A 25,828-nucleotide genomic window follows, 5' to 3' on the forward strand; every position below is an offset into this window, starting at 1 on the left:
TCCATGAAATTTCAAACATGCTCAAAGTGTGGCCCAACTTCTTAAAAAGAAGTTAACAGCAATGTATTAACCGGCAAGTTACAAAGCCCTTTTTCAGAGATTTCCTGAACCCCTAGATCTGTGTACCCAAATGAGGATTCCCTCCCAAAAGAAGTTCATAACTTGTGAACTTGTTGAATCCAACCCCTTGGTCAATTAACACCCTCTCTTCCTGGCAGTTTGCCATTACCTAGAGGCTACCATTAAAACTCATATTTCAATACACTTTTGGTATACATGTGATCCTCAATATCCCATACAATATGGGGTCCTCCCAGTTGACTACTGCTCCCCGATAAAATTGAATACTGAAATATGAAAAACAATGAAATTTTGGGTGTGGTGGGTGGGAAAATTTTTCCATTACCAAACTCCAGAAACATCTTACTCCTTTCAAGACAGATATCCTTATGGCCTTATCCTGGAAAACTAGGCAGGGCAAGAATGTCATTGACCACTTCTCATTGGCCACCGCAAACAATAGATCCTAAACATCACTGGCCCTTGGATAATGCCATTCCTAGGCAACCAATCAATAAATCAATCAATTGGATTTGACCAGGCACTGGTTTTGGACTAGTCTATTCCACAGGGGGTAAATTTGTTTATTGTATATAGATACAATAAACTTTATTACCCCCAGATGAAATAAAGCACATTTTACTCAAAAGTTTTGCTAGGCATATCCGTCAGGAGTATCTCCATTTATTTGTAATCCAGAATTGGATTTAACTTCAGCTTATCCAATAAAATACGGACCAAAAGGGTCCGTTTCAATACATCAAACGTAGCCTAACTTCTCAAGAGAAAATTTCTCAAGAGAAATTTACATACATTTATTGAGTCAATCCTTTAATATAAATACCTTAGAAAAGTGCATAACATTAATCCTACTTTCCTGAAGCCGGGAACATTCAGGAAAGTAATCTGGATATTTGACATAATTTCGTTCAACTTCTCATGCACTATTTCTCAAATATATTAGTAAAAAATTATTACTATTTGTAAACACTTATGCAATTACCTATGGTGATCAAATTATTTTCATATAATTGGCTTTAAGATGAATTTTTGTGGCCATGTCCCTTTTTTACCGCCAAACAAGTTTATGGCACAGAAACTTGCCCAACCCCCCCTTTTTTGTTTTTGTTTTTGTTTTTACCTTCCAATTTTGAGTAAGAGACTTAATATGAACCACCCTTTTCCTTTGATCACCTGTAAACCCCAGGCCTATTAACGCCCGTAAAGGCCCTTGCAGAAAATGCACACCCTTGATTGGGGACGGGGAGGTCATTGACACAACACTAGTATTTGAGATAATTTATCTCAACCTTAAGCCCCAATGTTTTGTCATTTACATCTGACCAAGAACGTGTCTGACCCCCTTCCCCCGTACTATATTTGTGCATTTCAGACTTACTCTTGTATACCAAATTGTTCACATTGTTAAGGCTTTGAGCCTAAAGAAAACAATCCTGGTAGCAGCGGACTACTGAAAACTCGAAAACTCCTCTATTTATTATCATTATTTATTTTTTAAGAGAAAAATTGAGAACGTTGGATGACTCCTGGCTTATTAGCCCATGGCACCCTGGTGATTGAATTCTTCCTACTAGGAAAGCGACACCGGTTCCCTGCCCTGGACCACCGACACCCTTATAGAAGGCAACTTGAAAGCTGACACAAAAGCTTTTCCTCAAGTTGATGTTTTTATTTGAACTGTTTAAATTGGTTCCCGGCATTGGTTAGTCTGCTCTGAAGTGCAGACCGACCTGAATTGACCACTGTCACTTTGACCGTGTATCAGAGCCCCACATAACCCATTTCTAATGATGTAACAAGCCAATTACCTTTACCGCCAATTCGAAGAAGGCGCTCCAAATGGATATATTTTTATCCACTAATGATAAAATTCTGAAGTGAGCAGACTGACTATAATTTAGCTGGACAAATATAATACTGCCCAAGATTTAAAGCAACTTTGGTAAACTCATGTCCCCAAAACCCTGTGACCGTTGTATACAGCATTCATGCATAATAGTCATATAATAAAAGAAAGAAACGGCAAGAAACATAGCAAGTTAGGCTACCTGCGGTGCCTAACTCGATAATTAACACCAATATGGCACCACCTGGCTTTGCTCTGGTTGTCAATCCGACACATCTTGCATACATATCTATCATTTGTTCCCAAGGAGCGATGTTGTCAGACAAATTATTGGCAATTAAACCATAATGTTAATTAACCCATATTGACAACATACAAATAAAAGTGCTTGCATCCCACTTTGTCTTGTCCTGCCATAGGCTTGCTTTGAAAATACAATGTACTGGGCTAATATATCATTAGATATATTATATAGGCTCCTTCTATCCCTGTCTATATTCAATATTTTTAATCGCCAAACATGTTCATTGTTTATCACCCATGACTATTAGTCCGACGGGTTCCCGAACCCACCAGGGCTCCAGTTGCTAACTGCCAGCATCAACATGTTGATTCAACCTTAAATGCAATTTAAAACCAGATTCGTGAAAATCCAATGATTGAGTCATCATATATAATATAAATTTAATTCATGCATCCCACTTTGTCTCCGCCTGCATGCCATAAGTTCTCTGCTATCATTTCGTTTGACGTGGGAGAAATTGTCGAAATAATGCTCCAAACATATTATATATCTTTCTATCCCAAGTTTTTGATCGCCAGACGTGTTCATTATTTATACTGCTCACGTCTAGTAGTCCACGTGTTAGTAGTCCAGGACCTGCCCGGCCTTCGTTTATCACTGCCAGCATCAATGTGTCTATTCAACCTGAAATGAATCAGAAAAAGAAAACAGAAAAAGGGAAGCAACTCGACAGTACAGCAAAGCCTACCACTCCACAAAATCCCTATTTCATTCCTATTTACACATTCACGACTTGTAGAAATCACTGATAAAACAAAATCCTTATACACCACAGATAAACAGGAATGTTGTTGCTGCTTTAGTTGACCACACGTACATTAAGAATTTTATTTCTATTTATTTATTACGGAACTTGATGACGATACAACGTGTGCTTCCGACTTCCGAATTTTCGTGCGAATTGATCTTATTAATTTTGCTACCTTCCAATGCTGATCATACCCAAGCCTCATGAATTTTCTAACATCGAATTATCCGAGCGAATGATCTCCCAAATGACTATCCTTGCAATTACTTATATTTTCCCAATCCCGCCTATCTCGATCACTTCCAATTTCCTTGGCTTACATGCTGGTCTCGAAATGACCTTGAGGAGAGCGAAAAGTTCTAACATCTATAACTTATCATGCTACCTTTTTGACCAAGCTCCACAAACCTATCATATGTATCCCTTTTTGTTAGACTCTGTTGAATCCCATTACACTGAGTTGCATACCAATCTGATCATGATCACTATTTGACTTGATAACCAGATATGACCCTGAGAAATTTTGACTTGGTTGCACCTCCAATTCCCCAAAATCCATGAAAATCCCACTTTTTTTTTTTTTTTTGGGGGGTTCTTTTTTTTTCCTTTCTTTTTCTATCCAACGATCCAACCTCGATTGCCAGGCCCGGACGGACCCATAAGACCTTGAAATTAACCATAAATATTGACACAAAGAAAGTGGCAAATACTACACCTCACGATCACCCTGACTGACCATAAAACATAACGAGGAGTGATGCAAAACCCAAGCTAAAAAGTTACCCTTGAAAAACATCTTGTAAATTATAACCAGTTAGATGACCGATACCAATAACTTCCTAATTACGATCCTACTTTTGGATACGCAACCCACAATCCATGCGGTTTGGCCCCTGAATGACCCCAAATTGACCTTGAAAATTTTGTTTCCTCCTTAAGATGGTCGCCCAACCTAATCTGATGAACCTGGATGACTCGAAATTGACTTTGACATTTTTTGTCCCATTTCTGTGGTCACCCCCATCCAACTTCATGAACCAACGACACTATGGCGTTTGACCCCAAATGACCTCACATTGACCTTGCCCTCTTTATCTTGTTTCGATGTTTGCTTATTTTGAATTGATTTGTACAAATATAAAATTTCCCCTTGAAAAGATGTTAACATGATCACATGCGTCCCGTAGATCACCTGAATGCATCTAATTACATACAAATTCGCAAATTTTTGGTAAACATCATCACCGTGGTGGTGGCACCCCTTTACATTTTGCCTTGCCCAGTTCTGTAAAACCCAGGCTCCAAGGCACCCCATTAACTGAAGCTGTTAACCCCACTAAAATTACCAAACAATATAAAATCTTACTTAATATGGTCTGAGTGACCTCATGCACATACCATATCCAATACTTGACAGCCTGACAAACTATCCCTACCTGACATAATGAATTAACATAACAATTTGCCCAATATTTTATTTTGTTTTCTCATTTTTTTCTTCAAAAAACAACAATGTCATGCACATCATTGCAACTAATTAAATATTCGCAAATTGTCACAGCGGCAGTGACACCATCCTTTCCCAATTTGCCACGCCCATTTCTCCAAAAGCCCCACCCTAGCCAAATTGTTTAATTACCCGACCAATTCTCCCTATCTAACCATCTGAATTATTCATGATACTAATTACCTGTAATTAATGTATTTATTTATTTATTTTTTCATTCGTGATAAATTTATATCTCCTGTAAACGTTAAACATGGTAAAAGGAGATGTTATGATCACATGATTGCAACTAATTAATCATTCATGAAATTGAAATTTGATCAATCGCAGAACCTAGTTTATTCCGCAAGTAGTGAAGTTTCAAAATTCTAGTTGATGTTTATTTTTATTGAAATGTAAGCTTACTTAAAACTTGCTCACCCTGTATTGTTGTCCATGTCCTAGTAAGTATCCACATACGTAATCAGATGTTCCGCCGGTTTTTACTCGGTTGGCCTTCCCAAATTGCAATACTCTTTTCCCAATACGCAGATTTCGCCATCAGACTGTGACAAATCCCACTCGTTGCTGTGATTTGCTGCTATGGATGCTCGACCATGTTTTCATTTACACTTCCATATACTCCATTTCTGCCGAAAGATTCAGCATCCAGTATTAAATTTATAACCACCTTGCCTGCTGCAGCTTTTTGACTGATGAGCGATGCCTTGCATTCCTGTAATGGTTCAAAATTCTGCACCCTTGAGAGTATATAGGCCTACTAATGATATGGCACAATACACCAGGGTCGTATTTCGCTGACATATATTTCCATCTTGTGTTGAGTATCTACCCTTTTTTTTCACTTGTCCGTGTGCTATAGCTTTCTACAGTCATTGTAACACCTGAAGCTCATCCTGTCTTACCTCCATGGTATTACCAATGTGGTGTTTTGGTGTCTCTCATGACAGCCGCCATTACTGTCATCGGTGTTTCTAGACACTAGTTGCCGACATATTTTGTGATCATGCTTCCATCGCTTCTTCTTCGACGAACCATTCTCTTCTTTCCCGTAGTAATACTTCAGATGAATTCTCACTACAGTCAAACTTCAAATCAAGTAAAGTACTCGATATCAGCCGACAGTAAAACTCAGAAAATTTCTAAGTGACCAAAATTTTTCCATTACCAAACTCCAGAAACATCTTACTCCTTTCAAGACAGATATCCTTATGGCCTTATCCTGGAAAACTAGGCAGGGCAAGAATGTCATTGACCACTTCTCATTGGCCACCGCAAACAATAGATCCTAAACATCACTGGCCCTTGGATAATGCCATTCCTAGGCAACCAATCAATAAATCAATCAATTGGATTTGACCAGGCACTGGTTTTGGACTAGTCTATTCCACAGGGGGTAAATTTGTTTATTGTATATAGATACAATAAACTTTATTATAAGCATGACCTTATCACTGTCAGAAACTTAAAATCTTCTTAGACATATATGGGAAATGAATAGGATCATATCCTACAAAGTGTAAAAAACCTCACTAGTTAGTGTTTCACTCAAGGAGAGTATGATCTAAGATCTCTATCCAGGGTTGCCAAAAATTAAAATACAGCCCAAATTGTGGGTCAAGTATCTGAAAAGTCACCCAATTTTTTTCTTACTTGGCCTCAATGGGACAGGAAACTACCGGAAGTCACGGGGGCCAATGTTGGAAAGTCACCTAAGTTTTTCCTGAATCGTTAGTTTCTATGGGATAGGAAATGGTCAAAATTCACAAGGGAAAATCTTCCAAATTTGCCCAATTGGGCAACAAAATTGCATATTTGGGTACCCTGTCTCTACCTTGCCAATTGTATTAAGATCAATACAGGAAATCAGGCTGATCATTGCTCGTTAAGATTCATTAAGGCTCCCTAATTGGCAAGGTCTATATAGGAAAACTATAGTTTTGTTAAGACACCTTGTGATCTAGGATTAGAGGTCTGAAGGTGACTATGAGCCAGGGCCGTAGCAAGGTTGAAAAATGTGGGGCGGCCATCATAAATGTGGAGCAGCCAAAATACAAATATATGCCCAAATTGAAATAAAGATATAAAGAAAAACATAACAAATTTCTCAAAAAGTGGGGCGGCCATGGCATCCCCGGCCGCCCCGCTTGCTACGGCCCTGCTATGAGCTATACTCCCACACACTCTGCACATGTTGACTGTTTATCAGTTTTACAAGTTGTGACAAAGACTATATAGGAACACTGATTTCAGCTCAAAAGTGAACCTTTGATGAATTTTTCCTTTCAAAAAGGGTTGATTTTCAATGTTTTCACAGAAACAAGTGAACCTTTTGTAAATTTTTCCTTCAAAAAGGGTTGATTTTCAATGTTTTTACAGAAACAAGCGGACCCTTTTCATTTACGGCTTTGCTTTCATCCATGGAGCAAATTTCAATTTTGGGAATAGTTGATGTTCTTGCTCAAAACAACTCAAATGCATAATATCAAAAGTGTGAAGGCATGTTATAATATAAGCAGGTCTGTCATGCTTTTGAAGTACAGACTCTGCCCTGAAATATCCCACCGTGTATATATCCTCCATCTTTCAATGTTGTATAGAGTCACACCGACCTGCTGACAATAATATCTTTGCCCAAAATTGACAGGGGCGTATCCACAAACCGACTATAAACTTGGGAGGCTCGGAGTGCACACGGGAGAGGGGAGGACGAGTTTTCAGAATACCGTGGGATGCATGCACACCCACCGCAGCCCCTGGATATGCCCCTTCATTGAATTGAGGGAGCAGACGGGAGAAATCCAACAAAGTGTGCCAACATGTTTTTCACAATTGTAGAATATCAATGGGCTTGTCTACTTTTGAACTTGCATTACAAGTCATGTTATTACAGGTCCTGAGCTGGCTTCCATCCATCAATCTAGTTGAGCAACAATACACCATGCATCCTGCCCTGTCTGACATAAGTCTTACAAGGTTGTCTTCTGCCAACAATTTGGTTAATGAAAAGTCAGGTATTTTACCAAGCATAGTGCCCTCATATTCTTTTCATAGCATTGGTTAACCAAAGAAATCAGAATCAACTGAAATTTTGGGAATAACTCTTTTTCGTGGATTGTCATAAAGAGAGGATGCTAGGATCATGAAATACCCCTTTAAAATAGTTTGGTCCCAAGTTTTGGTCCCCATTGTGTGACAATCCAATGTGCACAAAGCTTGTCACACATTGAGGACAAAAACTAGCCTAACCTGTATGAAAGGAACAGAATCTGGTGTTTCGCTCCTGGTTTATTTTATTTTATTTTTATTTTACAAATTCGGCTAAAAATACATCAAAAAGCAAAGTAAAATTACGCAATACATGCAAAAGGAAACAAAAGTAAAAATAGACCCAATGGGCTAGCCAGGAAGAGTCAGAAGCATCAAGACACTGTCACCAAAAGGTGTGACTCCTCCAACCCATTGGGGCAATTACATAAAAAGATATACTATTGCACAGTTTAAACACATTGTGTGTACATCCACATCACAAGGATGCACCCACCAGCCACCACACATGTCTCCCCCACCCACCAGCCAGGAACAAAAACCAGACCCATGCCACGTGGAGGTCACTCCAAATCATCAGTTTTGGTTTCGCTAGGATTTGACTTAAACTTTCACCAAAACTTTTATCCTGAAAACAAAACCAGTTCAGTTCAAATAGCTACTGCTATAGCTTTCATTTGTGGGTCTGGTCTTGTTTTGATTTGCAGAATTTATTCAAGCATTTATTTTTTGGAATATAGCATATATGTCACAGGCATTAATTTTGCATGTCCCAGGAGCAAACTGCCTGTCCAAAAAGACAGGTGAACTGGTTGCTAGCTAACACCCTGTTGAGAGCTCTGAAAGGGCTGACTGAGACCCCATATATTTACTGTTTCTGATTCATTAATTCAACAGTTTCAATTATCCAGAACACAATAACCTTATCCAAAAGCTTGCCCCAGACTTTTAACATTAATCCCGACTCTAGTCTTCTCTTGATGCAGTGCTCAAAGTAAAATGTGCTTTAACACTTTCCATGCAGGTATCTACTACAGAAGACAAGTTTCAATTTTTTTGTAAAAATTCAAAAATTTCAGAATCGTAACTTTTCATGACCATATTTGGAATCAGCATGAAAAATGCCTTAAAATGAGTACAAACAAGCCTAGTATTGGTTCAGCGGTTCTTAAGATAGCGTTTGATATTTTGAGAAAATAGCTCAAAACTTGGAACTTTTATGCTGAAGCCTATGGCCAACCCGGGTGGCCAACACAGAGAGCATGAATACTGAAAAGGTTTAGCATTAGTCTGACCTTTCAATGCAAACAAATCGCTACATCAAGTAAAGTACCAAATGTCATTGAATGCTTTAAATGTACTTAAAGCTACATCAAAGTAATGTAAATCAATGACTACATTTTCTACATTCTTCTCAAAAACCAAAATAAACACCTCAAGAGCTAATGAACCAATACCAGACAGGCATGTGTGAATGAATTTTTCATGATAAGTTCAAAAGTAATTTTAAAGAAGACCACAATTTAAAATTTAGAAACAGTCTCAGCAAAATCACCATCTAAAGCATCTAAAGAAACCCATATCTAATACTATGCCATTTTTCCTGATGTGGCAGTGATGTCAACCTCAAATCACTAGGTTTTGCTCAAAGCGCGTCGTACACACGCACATGCTTAAAGACGCCGCATAGATGCAGGAGCGAAAGCCTCAACGCATAAAATCAAGAAATTGTAAAAATTGCATTAAGAAATTATCTCAAAACCAAAACTTGATTGAAAGTTTTTTTTCTAAAAAATTAAATCATTAGCTCTATAACCACTGATACAATACTTGTGAAAGTTGTACTGGTTTGTTGCATTTATTCATGCTGACTTCAAAAATATTTTAAAATATTTTTACACTTCAAGAAAAAAATTTTGTCTTGCCACACATATTGTACATCTATGCCGACACAGCTTTAAACTTAAACGAAGTACATTATCAACTAGTTGTGACCAGTTGTTTACCCTCTCTTCCCCTGCAGCCCTTGCTTGTCTATACTCATCTTGTACGGTCATCTGAAAGGTCCTGACTAGCCAGAAGTGAGTAGACAAGATACTTGTCTTGCGGCAATAGTCTTCTAATTAACCCTTTCAGTAATTGTTACTTGGGATTGGATAAGGATTATCGGATATGGATGAGAACAGTGAATAGTATGTTGTTGTCAACTGTTATTCAGCAATGAGGAATGTAAGCTGATGTATAGTTAAAGTTGTAAAGATTTGTTTAAAATAGTAAATATTTTGGAAATTTGATGCAATTTTGTAAAAGTTTAAGCTATATACCGTACTCTTCATAATATTATGTGCACCTTGCAGAGAAAAAACTATTTAGGAACTGAAACTGAAAAACTGTAAATGGATGTCATCTGGAGAGAAGAAAGATGTGAGAGGGAGAGAGAGATAGAGGGGAGGGACAGAGTGAAGGACAGAAAGCTTAAAGACAGAGATACAGACATACAGACAAAGGGAAGGAGAGAGAAGAAACACAGAGAGACAGAGACAGGATAAGACAGAAGGACACATAGCAACACTGAGAAAGGGAAAGGCTACAAGGTATCTGAAATAGTACGGTCATCTGGATCTGAAAGGTCCTGACTAGCCAGAAGTGAGTAGACAAGATACTTTGTCTTGCGGCAATAGTCTTCTAATTAACCCTTTCAATAATTGTTACTTGGGATTGGATAAGGATTATCGGATATAGACGAGAACAGTGAATAGTATGTTGTTGTCAACTGTTATTCAGCAGTGAAGAATATATCTTGGTGGATAGTTAAAGTTGTAATGATTTGTTAAACATACTCAGAATTTTGAAATTTGATGCAATTTTGTAAAAGTTTAACCTACATACTCTTCAAAATATTATATGCACCTTGCAGAAAAAAACTATTTAGGAACTGAAACTGAAAAACTGTAAATGAATGCCATCTGGAGAGAAGAAAAATGTGATAGGGAGAGAGAGATAGAGAGGGAAGGACAGAGTGAAGGACATAAAGCTTAAAGACAGAGAGAGACATAAAGACAGAGGGAAGGAGCGAGAAGAGACACAGAGAGAAAGAGACAGGCTAAGACAGATGGAAACATAGCAAAACTGAGAAATAAGGGTACAAGATATCTTTTTTGCCAGAATTTTGAAAGTTTTTTCAACAAATTATACAGTCAAAATCCTACTTTGGCAAAAAAAATACCTGGTTTTAATTTCATAGAAATTAAAACAAATCCCCAAAACTCACAATGTGGGTCAGCAAGGCTTGTAAAACAGGTTTTTCCCATCATCTTAGCTACAAAGATTTTGACATTTTAAAGGTGGATGGCTGCAAGACCTATAACAATGTTTCACAAGCTATACATTCACAACAATGAACAGCTTGAGTAGGCTATGTACTCTGTTTCTTCTTTAATTCCTTTTAAATATCTTCATCCTTGGACTTCAACAAAACAGCACTTTACCCGAGCTCAAGTCGACACAAACCCCATCCGCTTGCATCCTGTTTTTAATCAATCTCAACGTTCGCAAATCAACGGGACATGTATACAAAACATGTGCCTCATGTGACTGGCATCTCTTCCTCATGATACGGATCTTCGTTGACCTATATAACCGTACTACGTGCACCCGTGGGTTTGTTATTATAGGTACACTGATCTCGGCCAACTGTAAATAGCTAACTCTTTCCATGAATGTTAAATACCAAAGTTACTCAAATTTTAAAAATGTTTCCAAAAAATTTCTGATTTTTCGATTTTCAATCCCAAATTTGGAATCTACATCAAAAATGCATTCAAGTGAATACAAACAAGCCTAGTATTGGTTCAGCGGTTCTTAAGATAAGCCTACGGGATATCCAATATTTTAACTTTTTTGATGAGAAAACTTATCATTGAGTAGCAAAGTGTTAATGGAATACTAGTGTACAGTGATCTCGTCCAACTGCACATCAGAGACAGATACTCTTTCGTTAATCAAGCGTGCATGCCATCACACGAGAGAAAGTATACGAGTAAGCATGTCCGTGACTAGTTTACTAATGAAAATAGGACAAAAATTTGCAGTTCATCAAAATCAAGGGGCATATGTGGTAATAAAGGCAGCGTTGATGGCCAAACGGGGTTTGCTGATGGTTGCCGATTTCACGTGCATGTGGCCAGGTGTTGAAATCTGCACCAGGTGTTAATGGTTGCTATAGTAATCTTATCAGCTGTTACCGTGGTAACTTGATATGATGCTATAGCTGCAATAAAGATAGTGTAAGTGCCCCAAAGTCCATGACACTATGCAAAGAAGAGAAAAAATATGTTGGGGTCACCATATATTCTCTTATGTAATCATTAGGTTTTTCTTCAATTCCACATTGACACAAAAGTTTTAAAGTTTTTCACAATGCAATTTATTGGGAGGCTTCTTGCCTTCCAACTTATCAAAATTATCAGCAGCATCACTCATACCAAAACTCAGCCGGACCACCTTTTGTGAAAATCTCCTCTTTTCCTTTATACATGAATACAATCCTCTGTGAGGAGCAGTATGGGCAAAACAATGTACAGAAGCCCAGTACTCTTCTGAATTATATTGTTTATTGCTGATTATTTTTGAAGCACGTTGGCCTAATGGTTAGGGTGCGAGCTTCATAATCGAAAGGTTGTGGGTTCAAGCCCCACCATGGCCAGTGTGTTGAATCCTTGGGTAAGATGACTTAATTCCCAATTGCTTCACTCCACCCAGGTGGTGTAAAATGGGGAGCTGCTGGGGGTAATCACAATCTAAATCGGCTGAGAGTACTTGTGCATGATTCTAATATGATTCTGATATATCCTAATGGCAGCAGAATAATTGTTGAAATATGCTGGTATTTAGGTGTAGTGTACATTAAATCACCAACATTTACTTATCTGGCCAAATGGGGTATTCCATTTGAAATTCATACACCCCCTGTGGAAGACATAAGCTTAATCTCCCACTCAGGGGGTGTAGATTTCAAATTGAGCTACCCATCAAGGTAATCTCATTTCAAATTGATACATCCTGTGTGGAAGATTAAGGTCTTGGCACAAAGGCACAAATCTATAATTATGGACCGAATTAAAAAGACTAGTTTGCGTATGACGTCATGTCAACTACACCGAAAATGCCGTACTGCGCAGGTCGGTAACCAATTACATCGCGCCTTTGCTCTGACGTCAGACGCAAACTAGTCTTTTTAATTCGGTCTTTGATAATAGCCCTTTTTTATAATGAAGCCATTTTTTGAAAGCTCTACAGTTCATACAGACTTTTGAATAAAAAAAAACCTGGTATATGTATTGTATATATGTGTACATCCATATCAAAATGATGCACTTGTCCGCTGCTACATGTGCCTCATTTCACATAATAGCTAGGAATAAATACCAGACTCATCTCAAGTGGAGGTCACTTCAAATCATCCCCAAATGACATGGTTATGGACTGTTCTCTGTATTAATAAGCCATGTGACTTGGGGATGATATAAAGTGACCCCACTTGAAATGAGTCTGGTATTTATTCCCAGTTATTATGTGAAATGAGACACATGTAGCAGCCATTAAGTGCATCCTTTGATATGGATGTACACATATCAACTGATAATACTGGGTCAAAATGATGCAATCAGGATATTGTTTCGTCTTTGCTTCCAAAATTTTGATTTTGCCCCCCCCTCCCGACCAAAGAAAGCTGCCAACGCTCCTGATACAAATTGCCATCGCCCCGGCTGCCACCTGCTGACAGAAATCCTGTACAACATTTGGCAGCTTTGTATGCCCATTTCCTAGCTACACACACTCAATGCGCAAACCAATGACATATCCCCATATCTAAAGTGGGTAATTGGAACACTTGATGCGCTCGCTGCCTTTCTCCTGATGAATTGAAGGGTGATGACAAAGTCTACAGACAAAATGGCATGAATTGGAATTAAGGTATGAAAGGGAGAGAGGGAATCTCAGATTGAGGCGTATCTAACATCATGAACTTGATCAAAATAGATGATTGTTGATAGAATGAAGTGCATTGGCACTGCATGATGAGGGCATTAATGAAAGTTTCGGATTGTGGAGCATTTAACATCATGAATTTTGGGTGAAAAGCATAATAGTGTTCATTGCATGGTAGTTTATTTTTCAAGTCAATGGCAAGAAGAAACACTCTTATCTTCAGTAGATAGCAACTATAGCTATCCTCAGTAGATTGCTATATTCAGTAGGTAGTAACTGTTGTTTTCTTCAGTAGATAGCTACCATTCCATTGCTATCTTCAGTAGATATCAACTGCTATCTTCAGTAGATAACAACTAATGCTATCTTCAGTAGATAACAACTAATGCTATCTTCAGTAGATAACAACTATTACCATCTTCAGTAGAAATCAACTAATGATATCTTTAGTAGATAGCAACTATTGCTATCTTCAGTAGATATCAACTATTGCTATCTTCAGCAGATATCAACTATTGCTATCTTCAGTAGATAGCAACTAATGCTATCTTCAGTAGATAACAACTATTGTTATCTTGAGCAGATATCAACTATTGCTATCTTCAGCAGATATCAACTATTGCTATCTTCAGTAGATAGCAACTATGCTGCCATCTTCAGTAGATATCAACTAATGCTATCTTTAGTAGATAGCAACTAATGCTATCTTCAGTAGATAACAACTATTGCTATCTTCAGTAGAGAGCAACTATTAACATCTTCAGTAGAAATCAACTAATGATATCTTTAGTAGATAGCAACTATTGCTATCTTCAGTAGATATCAACTATTGCTATCTTCAGCAGATATCAACTATTGCTATCTTCAGTAGATAGCAACTAATGCTATCTTCAGTAGATATCAACTATTGCTATCTTCAGCAGATATCAACTATTGCTATCTTCAGTAGATAGCAACTAATGCTATCTTCAGTAGATAACAACTATTGTTATCTTGAGCAGATATCAACTATTGCTATCTTCAGCAGATATCAACTATTGCTATCTTAAGTAGATAGCAACTATGCTGCCATCTTCAGTAGATATCAACTAATGATATCCTCAGCATGAAGATAGCATTAGTTGATATCTACTGAAGATAGCATTAGTTGCTATCTACTGAAGATAGCATTAGTTGATATCTACTGAAGATGGCAGCATAGTTGCTATCTATCTTTAGTAGATAGCAACTAATGTTATCTTCAGTAGATAGCAACTAATGCTATCTTCAGTAGATAACAACTAATGCTATCTTCAGTAGATAACAACTAATGCTATCTTCAGTAGATAACAACTAATGCTATCTTCAGTAGATAACAATGCTATCTTCAGTAGATAGCAACTATTGCTCTCTTCAGTAGATAGCAACTAATGTTATCTTCAGTAGATAACAACTATTGTTATCTTGAGCAGATATCAACTATTGCTATCTTCAGCAGATATCAACTATTGCTATCTTCAGTAGATAGCAACTATGCTGCCATCTTCAGTAGATATCAACTAATGCTATCTTCAGTAGATAGCAACTAATGCTATCTTTAGTAGATATCAACTAATGCTATCTTCAGTAGATATCAACTAATGCTATCTTCAGTAGATAGCAACTAATGCTATCTTCAGTAGATAGCAACTAATGCTATCTTCAGTAGATAGCAACTAATGCTATCTTCAGTAAATAGTAACTATTGATATATTCAGTAGAGAGCAACTATTGCTATAGTCAGTAAATAGCAAATATGCTGCTATCTTTAAAAAAAGACAAATTGCTATCTTCAGTAGCTAGCAACTATGCTGCCATCTTTAGTAGATATCAACTGTTGCTATCTTCAGTAGATAGCAACTATTGCTATCTTCAGTAGATAGTAACTATTGCTATCTTCAGTAGATATCAACTATTGCTATCTTCAGCAGATATCAACTATTGCTATCTTCAGTAGATAGCAACTAATGCTATCTTCAGTAGATAACAACTATTGTTATCTTGAGCAGATATCAACTATTGCTATCTTCAGCAGATATCAACTATTGCTATCTTAAGTAGATAGCAACTATGCTGCCATCTTCAGTAGATATCAACTAATGATATCCTCAGCATGAAGATAGCATTAGTTGATATCTACTGAAGATAGCATTAGTTGCTATCTACTGAAGATAGCATTAGTTGATATCTACTGAAGATGGCAGCATAGTTGCTATCTATCTTTAGTAGATAGCAACTAATGTTATCTTCAGTAGATAGCAACTAATGCTATCTTCAGTAGATAACAACTAATGCTATCTTCAGTAGATAACAACTAATGCTATCTTCAGTAGATAACAACTAATGCTATCTTCAGTAGATAACAACTAATGCTATCTTCAGTAGATAACAATGCTATCTTCAGTAGATAGCAACTATTGCTCTCTTCAGTAGATAGCAACTAATGTTATCTTCAGTAGATAACAAGATAACAACTATTGTTATCTTGAGCAGATATCAACTATTGCTATCTTCAGCAGATATCAACTATTGCTATCTTCAGTAGATAGCAACTATGCTGCCATCTTCAGTAGATATCAACTAATGCTATCTTCAGTAGATAGCAACTAATGCTATCTTTAGTAGATATCAACTAATGCTATCTTCAGTAGATATCAACTAATGCTATCTTCAGTAGATAGCAACTAATGCTATCTTCAGTAGATAGCAACTAATGCTATCTTCAGTAGATAGCAACTAATGCTATCTTCAGTAAATAGTAACTATTGATATATTCAGTAGAGAGCAACTATTGCTATAGTCAGTAAATAGCAAATATGCTGCTATCTTTAAAAAATACAAATTGCTATCTTCAGTAGCTAGCAACTATGCTGCCATCTTTAGTAGATATCAACTGTTGCTATCTTCAGTAGATAGCAACTATTGCTATCTTCAGTAGATAGTAACTATTGCTATCTTCAGTAGATAGCAACTATTGCTATCTTCTGTAGAGAGCAACTATTAACATCTTCAGTAGCTATTGATATCTTCAGTAGATATCAGCCATTATCAGGTATTTAAAAGAAAGAAAATGTGTCTGTTTGGGATTACCCTTTCCAAGTTGATTCAAAATATTGACACACTTATACACTGAACTAAATCTGTCCTTCAAAACCTGTCTGCCTATAGCTAACATTGATTGTGTGTTAACCCCATGGACACTATTGTATTTCTTACAGTGCCCCGGATTGGTTAATTCCATGATATAATCATCTGAGTAACCAATAAAATTGAGCCTTTGTAGGACATGTAGTTACCAAGTTATGAGGTTCAACAGGTCCAGTTTGCATGTTACCGTATTGGTCCGAGTATAGTCCCACCTATTTTTTAGGTGAAAATTTTTCACAATTGGGGGGTGGGATTATACTCGAATTTCAAAAAAAAAAAAAAAAAAAAAAATTTTAAAGTTTTTTTTTTTTTTGGTTTTGGAGTGTCCCTGGACCTAGACCTAGATGCTAGGATCATTCAAGGTTGACCTAAAAAAAAAAAAAAAAATTCAAGATGTTTTGTATTTTTAAGATGAAAATTGATAATTTGTATTCATGTCATACTCTATTAATGATATCAAAATGCATTGAATTCGAACGTGGGACTATACTCGGACGAATACGGTATACGGGGGTGGGGGTGGGGGGGAATTAAAGTTGATCTGATTTTTTTCAAAAAGGGATGCAAACTGTTCCTCAATTTCAAGGGATTCAGAAAAAGAATAGTTTTTACTATCTGTGATGTCAAGTTCAGAAGATAGATGATAAATAAATGCAAATTCTATTGAATCCTATGCAATCCTACATATCTTGACCCATAGGGCCTACACAACAAGTAAATCGACCTGAGACCTTTTGTTCCCCATAACTTCTCAACGGTAAGTCGTATATATACACAAACATTACATTTCTAGGATCCGCAGGGCCAGACGCACAATTTGACATTTTCGGCATGGGAATTTTGAATATTACGTGTTGAGAGCCGGCTGTTTTTATGGTCAATATGAGTTTGTTTTAAATAAAACCATGTGATTGATAATAATTTTTTCTAACATGTAAGGCGTAATGTTATGATTGCGGAGATTCCCTTTAAAAGATTTGTTCTTAAAATTTGATGTGAATTTTCAACTTTAATATTTAATTGAAAAGAGTACTGAAACGAGGAAGTACATATTGGAACTTTTATTACCTTACTACCCAGACAAGGTAACAATATTATGATTGTGATAGGTTTTGAATCACTATTTATCAATGTAAAGCTGACAATGACAGAAGCATTATGGGTGTAACAAAGACGTATTTTGTCAACACATTAAAATATATTACTAACTTCATATACACCATAACCTGACCTATTTCTTCATTAGGCCTAAAAAAATTTGATTGCCCTTTCCCGACCGACCCATAAATTTAAAAAATCGGTCGCTTTTTTTCCAAAAAGGAAATTTAGCTTTTTAAACATTTTGATGGAGTTCTCAGCATTAAATATTGGTAATATTTAGATATTAAAAGGTGTAGACCTAATTTATTGACCTATAGACATGAATTAATGCTGTATAACAAACGCTGATCCACCGCTGTACACAGGGGAAACGCCACAGAGTGATTTTTAACATGCTTTATTCTAAAACATTAATTCCACCAAGCTTTGCTTTAAAGCAAAAGTTGGAAGAATGTTCACAAATTCAGTGTGTTCCAGTGGATTTTAACATTCGTTAGGATCTTTAAAAAAAAATTGACCTACCGTCCCAAATAAATTTGGAGCTGAAAGGGCAAACAGACCTTTCTTTTTTTTTTTCTAATATTATGAACCCTGTGATTTCCTACAATTCATATTTTTAGATACACATGTTCATAACAAACTATGCATAGAGAAAATATCTTACACTTCCCATAATGCATTTCTCCCATTTAATTTCCAACACTGCCTGGCTAGCTAGTACAACATGGGTCAATAGTGATGAAATGTACCTAAATGAACACAGCACACACAGATCTTGCAAAATATCTATCAACCCATGTTTAATCAGTCTACATGGAAAAAATAAAAGGTTTCAACAGACACATTTTGGGTGTCAAGTTTTGAGTTCTGATGTGCTACCAAAAAGGTGTCAAAGTGACACATTTCAAGTGTATTGATGACTCCTTTGGGGTTCCTGATAGCACACTAAGGGTGTCAAAGTAATACCGGCACTAAGAACCTTCTTTAATGGGTGTCCCGACACCATTATTGGTGTCAAATTACACCCCAACAAATGGGTTCTGTGGCGCTATAATTGAAGACCGAATTAAAAAGACTAGTTTGCGTCTGACGTCAGGGCAAACGTGCGACGTGATTGGTTGCTGACCTGCGCAGTACAGTATTTTCGGTCTGGTTGACAGGACATCATACGCAAACAAGTCTTTTTAATTCAGACTTCAATTATAGCGCCACAGAACCCATTTCTTGGGGTGTGCAGGAGACCCATTAAAGAAGGTTCTTAGGTCAATCTTAAAGGTGTCCCCTGACACCAATAATGGTCCTCCTGAAACCTTAAATGTGTCCCTTGATACTTTTAACGGGCTCCTGGCACCACTGGGTGTCAAATTGAGGCGCTACTAAAAAGTGTTGGTGTCAGTTTGACAATCAAAAGGTGCTATCTAAATCCCAAAGGAGTCATCCATACACCTTAAAGGTGTCACTTTGACACCATTTTTCCGTGGCACTGAACCCAAACCTTTTTCAGGTTTCAATAGACATTTTGCATGTATGCACATGCAACACACACTCAGGGATCACTTCTGAGGACATCATAACTTGCGATCCTAGGAAGCAATGCACTGATCAAGAATACACAATATATTTTCAGTGTATTCTCAAAATGACAAAAGGAAACCTGTACAAAGTAATGGGAGTATCATTTGATGAAATGAGGTGATGTACCAAAACTACCATGTTGCAAAGAATCCTGGGAAAGGTACAAAATCTTCTCTGAACTATGCCTATATATTGCTTCAGTGCGCAATCACTTCACTTCCGTCTTCTTCATCAGCCTAAATACTTGGCTTGCTTTGAGAGTTCCAACCTTAATTCATCCTACAGAGCAGCCAACATGAAATATTGTTTGTGAAATTGCAACTATGGGTTAACTGTAAAAACAAACTGTTATAGTATTGCTGTGACTTTAAGATAAGTTGAAAGTTTCAGCTTTAATATGGCTACCATGTTATTTCAGTGGATCATTGCCAGCTTGCTGCTGCTTCTTTATCAACCCAAATACTCGGCTTGTCAACCAATGCTCTTCTTCCAGAGTCAGTCACAATTATTCCTACAGAGCAACCACCATGTACCTACCCAAAAGGAAGTATTGTTTGTAAAACATGGAACGAAACCAATGTGGATTGTTCTCGTAGATTCTTGACTTGCATCCCACAGTTACCGCATGCTGCATCAGTGGAGCTCCTTGATCTTCAATACAATCTTATCAGTGTTTTGCCGGACCATTCATTCAGTGAGTTCCATAACCTTCTTAGCTTGCTCCTGTTTGGCAATTCCATATCTTTTATTGGAAACTATACCTTCAGTGGACTTAGCAAACTAAGGTTTCTTGACTTGGGTTTAAACCCCTTGCAGTCTGTTTCTGGCTCTCCATTCCAAGATCTTGTTTCATTGAAAATTATAACATTTGAATATTATGGTACAAATGCTTTTGGGGAAGCATTTTTTACTGGACTCAAACATCTGGAGAAAATGGACTTGATTCTTGCTTATCTAACTGTGGACTTTATCAGGAATGCATCTCACAAACTTTCTTCACTGGTTTCGCTAACTATTCATGCAATAGATTATGTAAAGGTAAAGCTTGGATGTCATCCATCAGACTGGGTTAGATTCACCAAATTGAAATCTCTTGATATTGGTACACTCTAAAAACTACGGGGTTATATTTTCCGTGGTCATTTTGAATTGACCACGTTTGGGGTTGTTTTGACCCTTCAAGGGGGTTGTACTGTTTTAATTTGACCACTTTCACGAGGTCATTTTAGCCATGACTTAACGTGGTCAAAAACTTAGTGGTCATTTTGCCGATACCGTCGCGCATTGATATCAGTTTCAATCTTCCGCTTTGAAAATCTCAATTCATAAATGAGTTTAAACATGAGCTGCAATTAATGTTTGTTGATTAATAAATAAAACTAATTTTTTGACCGAAGTTACCCAATTTGTCAACTTTATAATGACTTGCATTTGAACTATTTGCACACACGGTGTGCATCGGCTCACGTGGTCACATCAGCGCCATATTTGTTCTGATTGTGCAGCTCAGCGGATTGTCGTGTGTGCTTGTCTGCATGATGGAATATGAGAAGTTAGTTGAAAGCACGCAAATTCCCCGGTACCCCAGGTCAACATAAAAAGTGGTAACCATGTGTGTTCTTCCTTTTTTCAAAACCCCCCTTTTCACTGATTTTTCATTGATTTTACCCCCTTTTTTGCCAAATCACTGACAAAATCAGGGTAAAAATACCCCTTTTCAAGGTTTTCAATGAGAAGATTTCCAGACACCCCTTTTCAATGACTCCAAATATTTTAATATATTAAGTACAAAATGTGCAAGTATGAACATTACTTTGTGTCTGTTGTACTCCCAGATGATCGCCCGACTGATCGAGTGTCGTGGGTGGAGTGTTTCTTTAAAACTGAGCTTGAAATTTTCGAAAAAAACTCACGGATTGCATGATAGGTTCCAAATTCGGCAGCTTTGTTAGTTTGACACATGTCAAATGCCCCGTAAGCTTACTTTGATTTATTTACTTCACGAGCGAACCGGTATACGCCAAACTTCAAGTGCAACAGGGAAGAGAAACAACGATACAAAATAAAACTTACATGCATCAGAATTGAACAGAATTAAAAACCAAGGAAAAATATCACTCAGTCTCGGTCGGTCGTAGAAATACCCTTTTTTTAAATTTAGCGGAGACAATGCTCAGAATACCCCCCTTTTTCGCGATTTGGGGTCCGCGATTTCAGTCAACAAAATACCCCATTTCCGCGAAATTTAGAACACACATGGTTACCACTTTTTATGTTGACCTGGGGTACCGGGGCAAATTCATTCCAATTTCATGCTGTCGTGGCTGGTGTCTTGGCTGCAGTTGTTATAAGCTTATATCATGTAAGCTTATAATACGTGAACTGTCATAGGCGATGACTGACTGTGTGAGTGTGATACACAGATGCATTTTGCAGTTTGCTGTTTATGTAATGCTTTCTCTGTGCAGAAACACACTTATGTCCTGGTGGGACCAGCATGACCATAGGCCTACTAAAAAATCCAAACAACCCCTAAATGTGGTTATTGAGTAACCCTATAAAACAACCCTTTCAAATGGGTCATTTCATTTGACCCCGAAATGAGGTCATTAAGTAACCCAATAAGGCAACCCTTTTGAAGGGGTCATTTCATTTGACCCCGAAATGTGGTAATATTTTGACCCCAATGGGGTTACTATTTGACCCAAATACGTAGTCATTGCAATGACCCCGACCAATGGGGTCAAAATGCCCCCGTTAGTGGTATGGTGTTTAGTTGATAACTATGCTGGGGTCAAAAATGACCCCGTTTGGGTCATTTTTTGACCCCGTAGTTTTAAGTGTGTACTGGTATAGATGTATGCATTGATTTATGTTCACTTACAGCACTTCAGACTTTACAGTTTGACACAGGTGGAATCAGTATTGGTGATAAATGTCCTACAACACCACCACTTAAATCTTTAAACATCATTCCAGAAGGTGTATACAACATAACTCATGCATATGAAAAGGTGAATGATCTTACAAGCCTTACTCTCAGATTTTACTTAGACAGCTTACCATTCTATTTAAGGGAAGGCATCCAGACATTGCATTGGTTAAATTCCCCACTTCAAAAGTTATCTCTTTATTTTGGGTATTCTTTAACTGGTCAACTAGTCTTCAATGACACAACTTTTGAACCACTGACCAAGATGAATGGATCCTTGCATGAGCTTACATTAAGTGCACAGGAATCGTCAATGGATTACATTCAATTAGACGGATCACCATTCACATGGTTTCCTAAACTTCAAAGACTAGTGATAGAGAGTGGATCACAGATAACATTGTCTAATATCACCTTCAAAGGCTTAGACAGTTTACAAGAACTACAATTAAATATTCACAACATTCACATTTTGGCATCTAGTGCTTTGCATGTGTTTTATGGAAAGAATTCTCTTAAAAGTTTGAATCTTGCCAGTAATAATATGCAGATCTGTGATGATTGGCATGATAAGCTATGTCATATTCGAAATGTTGAGTATTTAGATCTCTCACACAACAAATGCTCCACTGGTGTTACAGTTAAGCTCTCGTCACACGGTCAATCTTTACATCAAACTTGGCTTCAAATTTCATTTTGACAGATATTTGATGATCCTAACCAAACCCAGTCACACTATCAAATATTTGCATCAAATGTTATTGTGGCATTAGCATGGTCACTGTATTAAGAGGAAGGGACAATCTTAATAATAGTCATATGTTGTATTATGTCTTTATATACTCATACTGTTGATTTTGCCTTGTCTTGTTCTGTAAAATTAAATTAATATTAGGCATATAGGCCTATTAGATTAAAAAATAAACATGTTAAAATAAGACATTTTAACCAGCTTTGAAACTATGCTATTTTTAAATAGTAGGATACAGTTTCCTTTCTGTTAAAAATCTAACTATTAAGTAGAGGGGCCTATACAATGTAGTATTAGGCTTTACATTGTTTTTCATACACATGTTTACGCATAACCCTTAGCATAATGCTTTACCATTAGGCCTACACATTAAAAATAAAAATCCTGAGGAGGATCTTTTTATTTTTTATCAAAAGATAAGTGTAAATACCCATATAGGTTATATATGCTGAACTATATAACCTGAGATTAAGGAGGAGGCCTTTTTATTTTATTGTCATCTGGTAGGCAAACCCCCTCTAATGATTAAGAACCTTCCAGAAGTGTTTCTTGGCTATATAGAAAGTATCGTTATCTTTATAATCCTCACTTTGATGTTCCTAAGAACCTCATCCTCTCAGTCTCAAGTAGGTTACAGGTTTTATTCTGTACTACTTCTAGATACTGATACACAGTGATACTGATATTATATTGAATATGTCAACATTTTCTGTGAAAATCCCTCAATCTACCCACATTCTTGTTCTATAATTGACTCATGATTCCCTAGGTATTGTAAAATTTGAAGGAAAAATAGAACATGTTGTATTTTCTTGCAAACTATTTTGACATTCCTGTAACCCCAAATTGTGTAAAGATTGACCAAACAGTGGCAGTCACACGGTCAAATTTGTCTTCAAACTGCTATGAACCAGGTGCAGGTAATTCATCATCGCCATTCCCTATGGAAGTATGTTGGCAAAGATTGACCGTGTGACGAGAGCTTTACTATGCCTTGCATATTCCCCCACTTGCAAACACTTGTGGCACAACAACTCGAACATATTCAGTTTCCATTTGGTATATGTACAACCTGCAATATGGCACCAAAATTGCAGAAATTAAATATCAGTGGAACAGATGTTTTTACTAGGAATTTCAACAGTTGTCCAAATCTGCTGATTTATGACTTGTCTGAATGCAAAATTCAGGCTGATCTAGTACCTTTTTCATTTCATATGCCATGTTTGGAAGAATTATATCTAAACAGAGTATTATTATACCAAGGAAAGGTAATGGATGTGTTACAAAACTTCAATGCACCTAAGCTGAGACATCTTGAACTAAGTTTTAACCAGATATCGGTTATAACCAAAGAAGATGCTTCATTTTTGAGAAATCTAACCATGCTAACACACCTCAACTTGGCAAGCAATACACTGACATCGTTTGACTATGTGCAGTACCTGGTCAACATTGAGACATTGATTTTGAAAGGAAATAAACTAATTACTATCCCAAGCACAGTTTTCACTGAATCTATCCACCCATTCATGAAGGAACTAGACCTAGCAGACAATGCAGTAATATGTGACTGCAATATTGAAGCCTTTAAAACCTGGATAATGACAGATAAAACAGTACATCTTCAGAACCCTGATCAAATTGGCAAATGCAACTATTGTTGTGTTTCACCAGATGTGAGAGAGGGATTGAGTATAACAGAGATTGATTTGGATTGTAAGTCATATCTATGGCTCTATATCTCAGTAGGCATCATCAGTGCTGTTTTGTTAATAACTGTGGGTTTCATAGTAGCACTGTATCATTGGAATATCAAGAATAGGCTATTCTTGTTGTTTAATAGAAGAAGGGACCCTGTAAATTACCTAGTAAATGATGATGACCATGAGGATGAGGATGAGAATGGTATCCCTAGATACGATGCCTATGTGTCATACTGTAATGAAGATGAAGATTGGATATGTGATGAATTGGATCCTAAAATTGAAGGAGGAGAGGAACCACTCAGGCTCTGCATCAGAGGTCGAGACATCCCAGCTAACAAGCCTATTTTGGAGTCTATATCATTATACATGAAAAGAAGTCGTAAAGTTGTAGTTATTCTCTCTCCACGCTATATGGAAGATCGGGGTCGTAATAAGTGTAAATTTGAACTTGCCTTGGCATATCAGAGATTACTGGAAGAAAATGAGACTGTCCTGATCCTGATCCTCCTGGAGGATATTCCAGAAAACAAGATGACGCTGATGTTAAGACAACTATTCCATCGTGTGCAGTGCCTAAAATGGGAGGGTCAAGAATGTGGACAGGGCCTATTCTGGCGACGACTGAGAGAGGAACTGAAGCGACGCATTCTTGTAGATGATCGCTATGAAGTTTAGACATTTCAAGTTGCGGATTAGACAGGGGAGTTCCTTACTATTCGTCGGTCGCAACACATAGTGGCGTAGAGTGATTTTTCAAACTTTCCGTTTCACATAGTGGCGTATAGGTTTAGAGCTAGCTATTATCTTATAATAGTTATTCCTTGTTAACTATCAAAGATACAGCTTAATAGTTTGAACCTTAAACTTCAATTTTAAATAGAATCGGGCCACTGAGAGATAACATTGACGAGTATCGACCCGTTACCAGTAGCATATCCTTCAAAACGCTTTGCTCAGAGACGTATTTTGTCCTTCACGTACGCCACTATGTGTTGCGACCGACATATTTATTAGGAATCCCACAAGCATTTTGATCATAACATTTATGGTAGTTCATTTTGGTGTATTCA

General features: G+C 37.2%; 1 protein-coding gene across 1 annotated transcript; it reads left to right on the plus strand.

Annotated features, from left to right (window-relative positions):
• The first annotated feature begins 24,323 nt into the window (after nt 1-24,323).
• On the plus strand, nt 24,324-25,433 carry LOC140141706 (toll-like receptor 6). Its single transcript, XM_072163618.1, has one exon. It carries the CDS (start codon nt 24,324-24,326, stop codon nt 25,431-25,433), a length of 1,110 nt encoding a protein of 369 aa, XP_072019719.1.
• Nucleotides 25,434-25,828: the final 395 nt, after the last annotated feature.

This window comes from Amphiura filiformis, chromosome 19 (assembly GCF_039555335.1).
Source record: "Amphiura filiformis chromosome 19, Afil_fr2py, whole genome shotgun sequence".
Lineage (NCBI taxonomy): Eukaryota > Metazoa > Echinodermata > Ophiuroidea > Amphilepidida > Amphiuridae > Amphiura > Amphiura filiformis.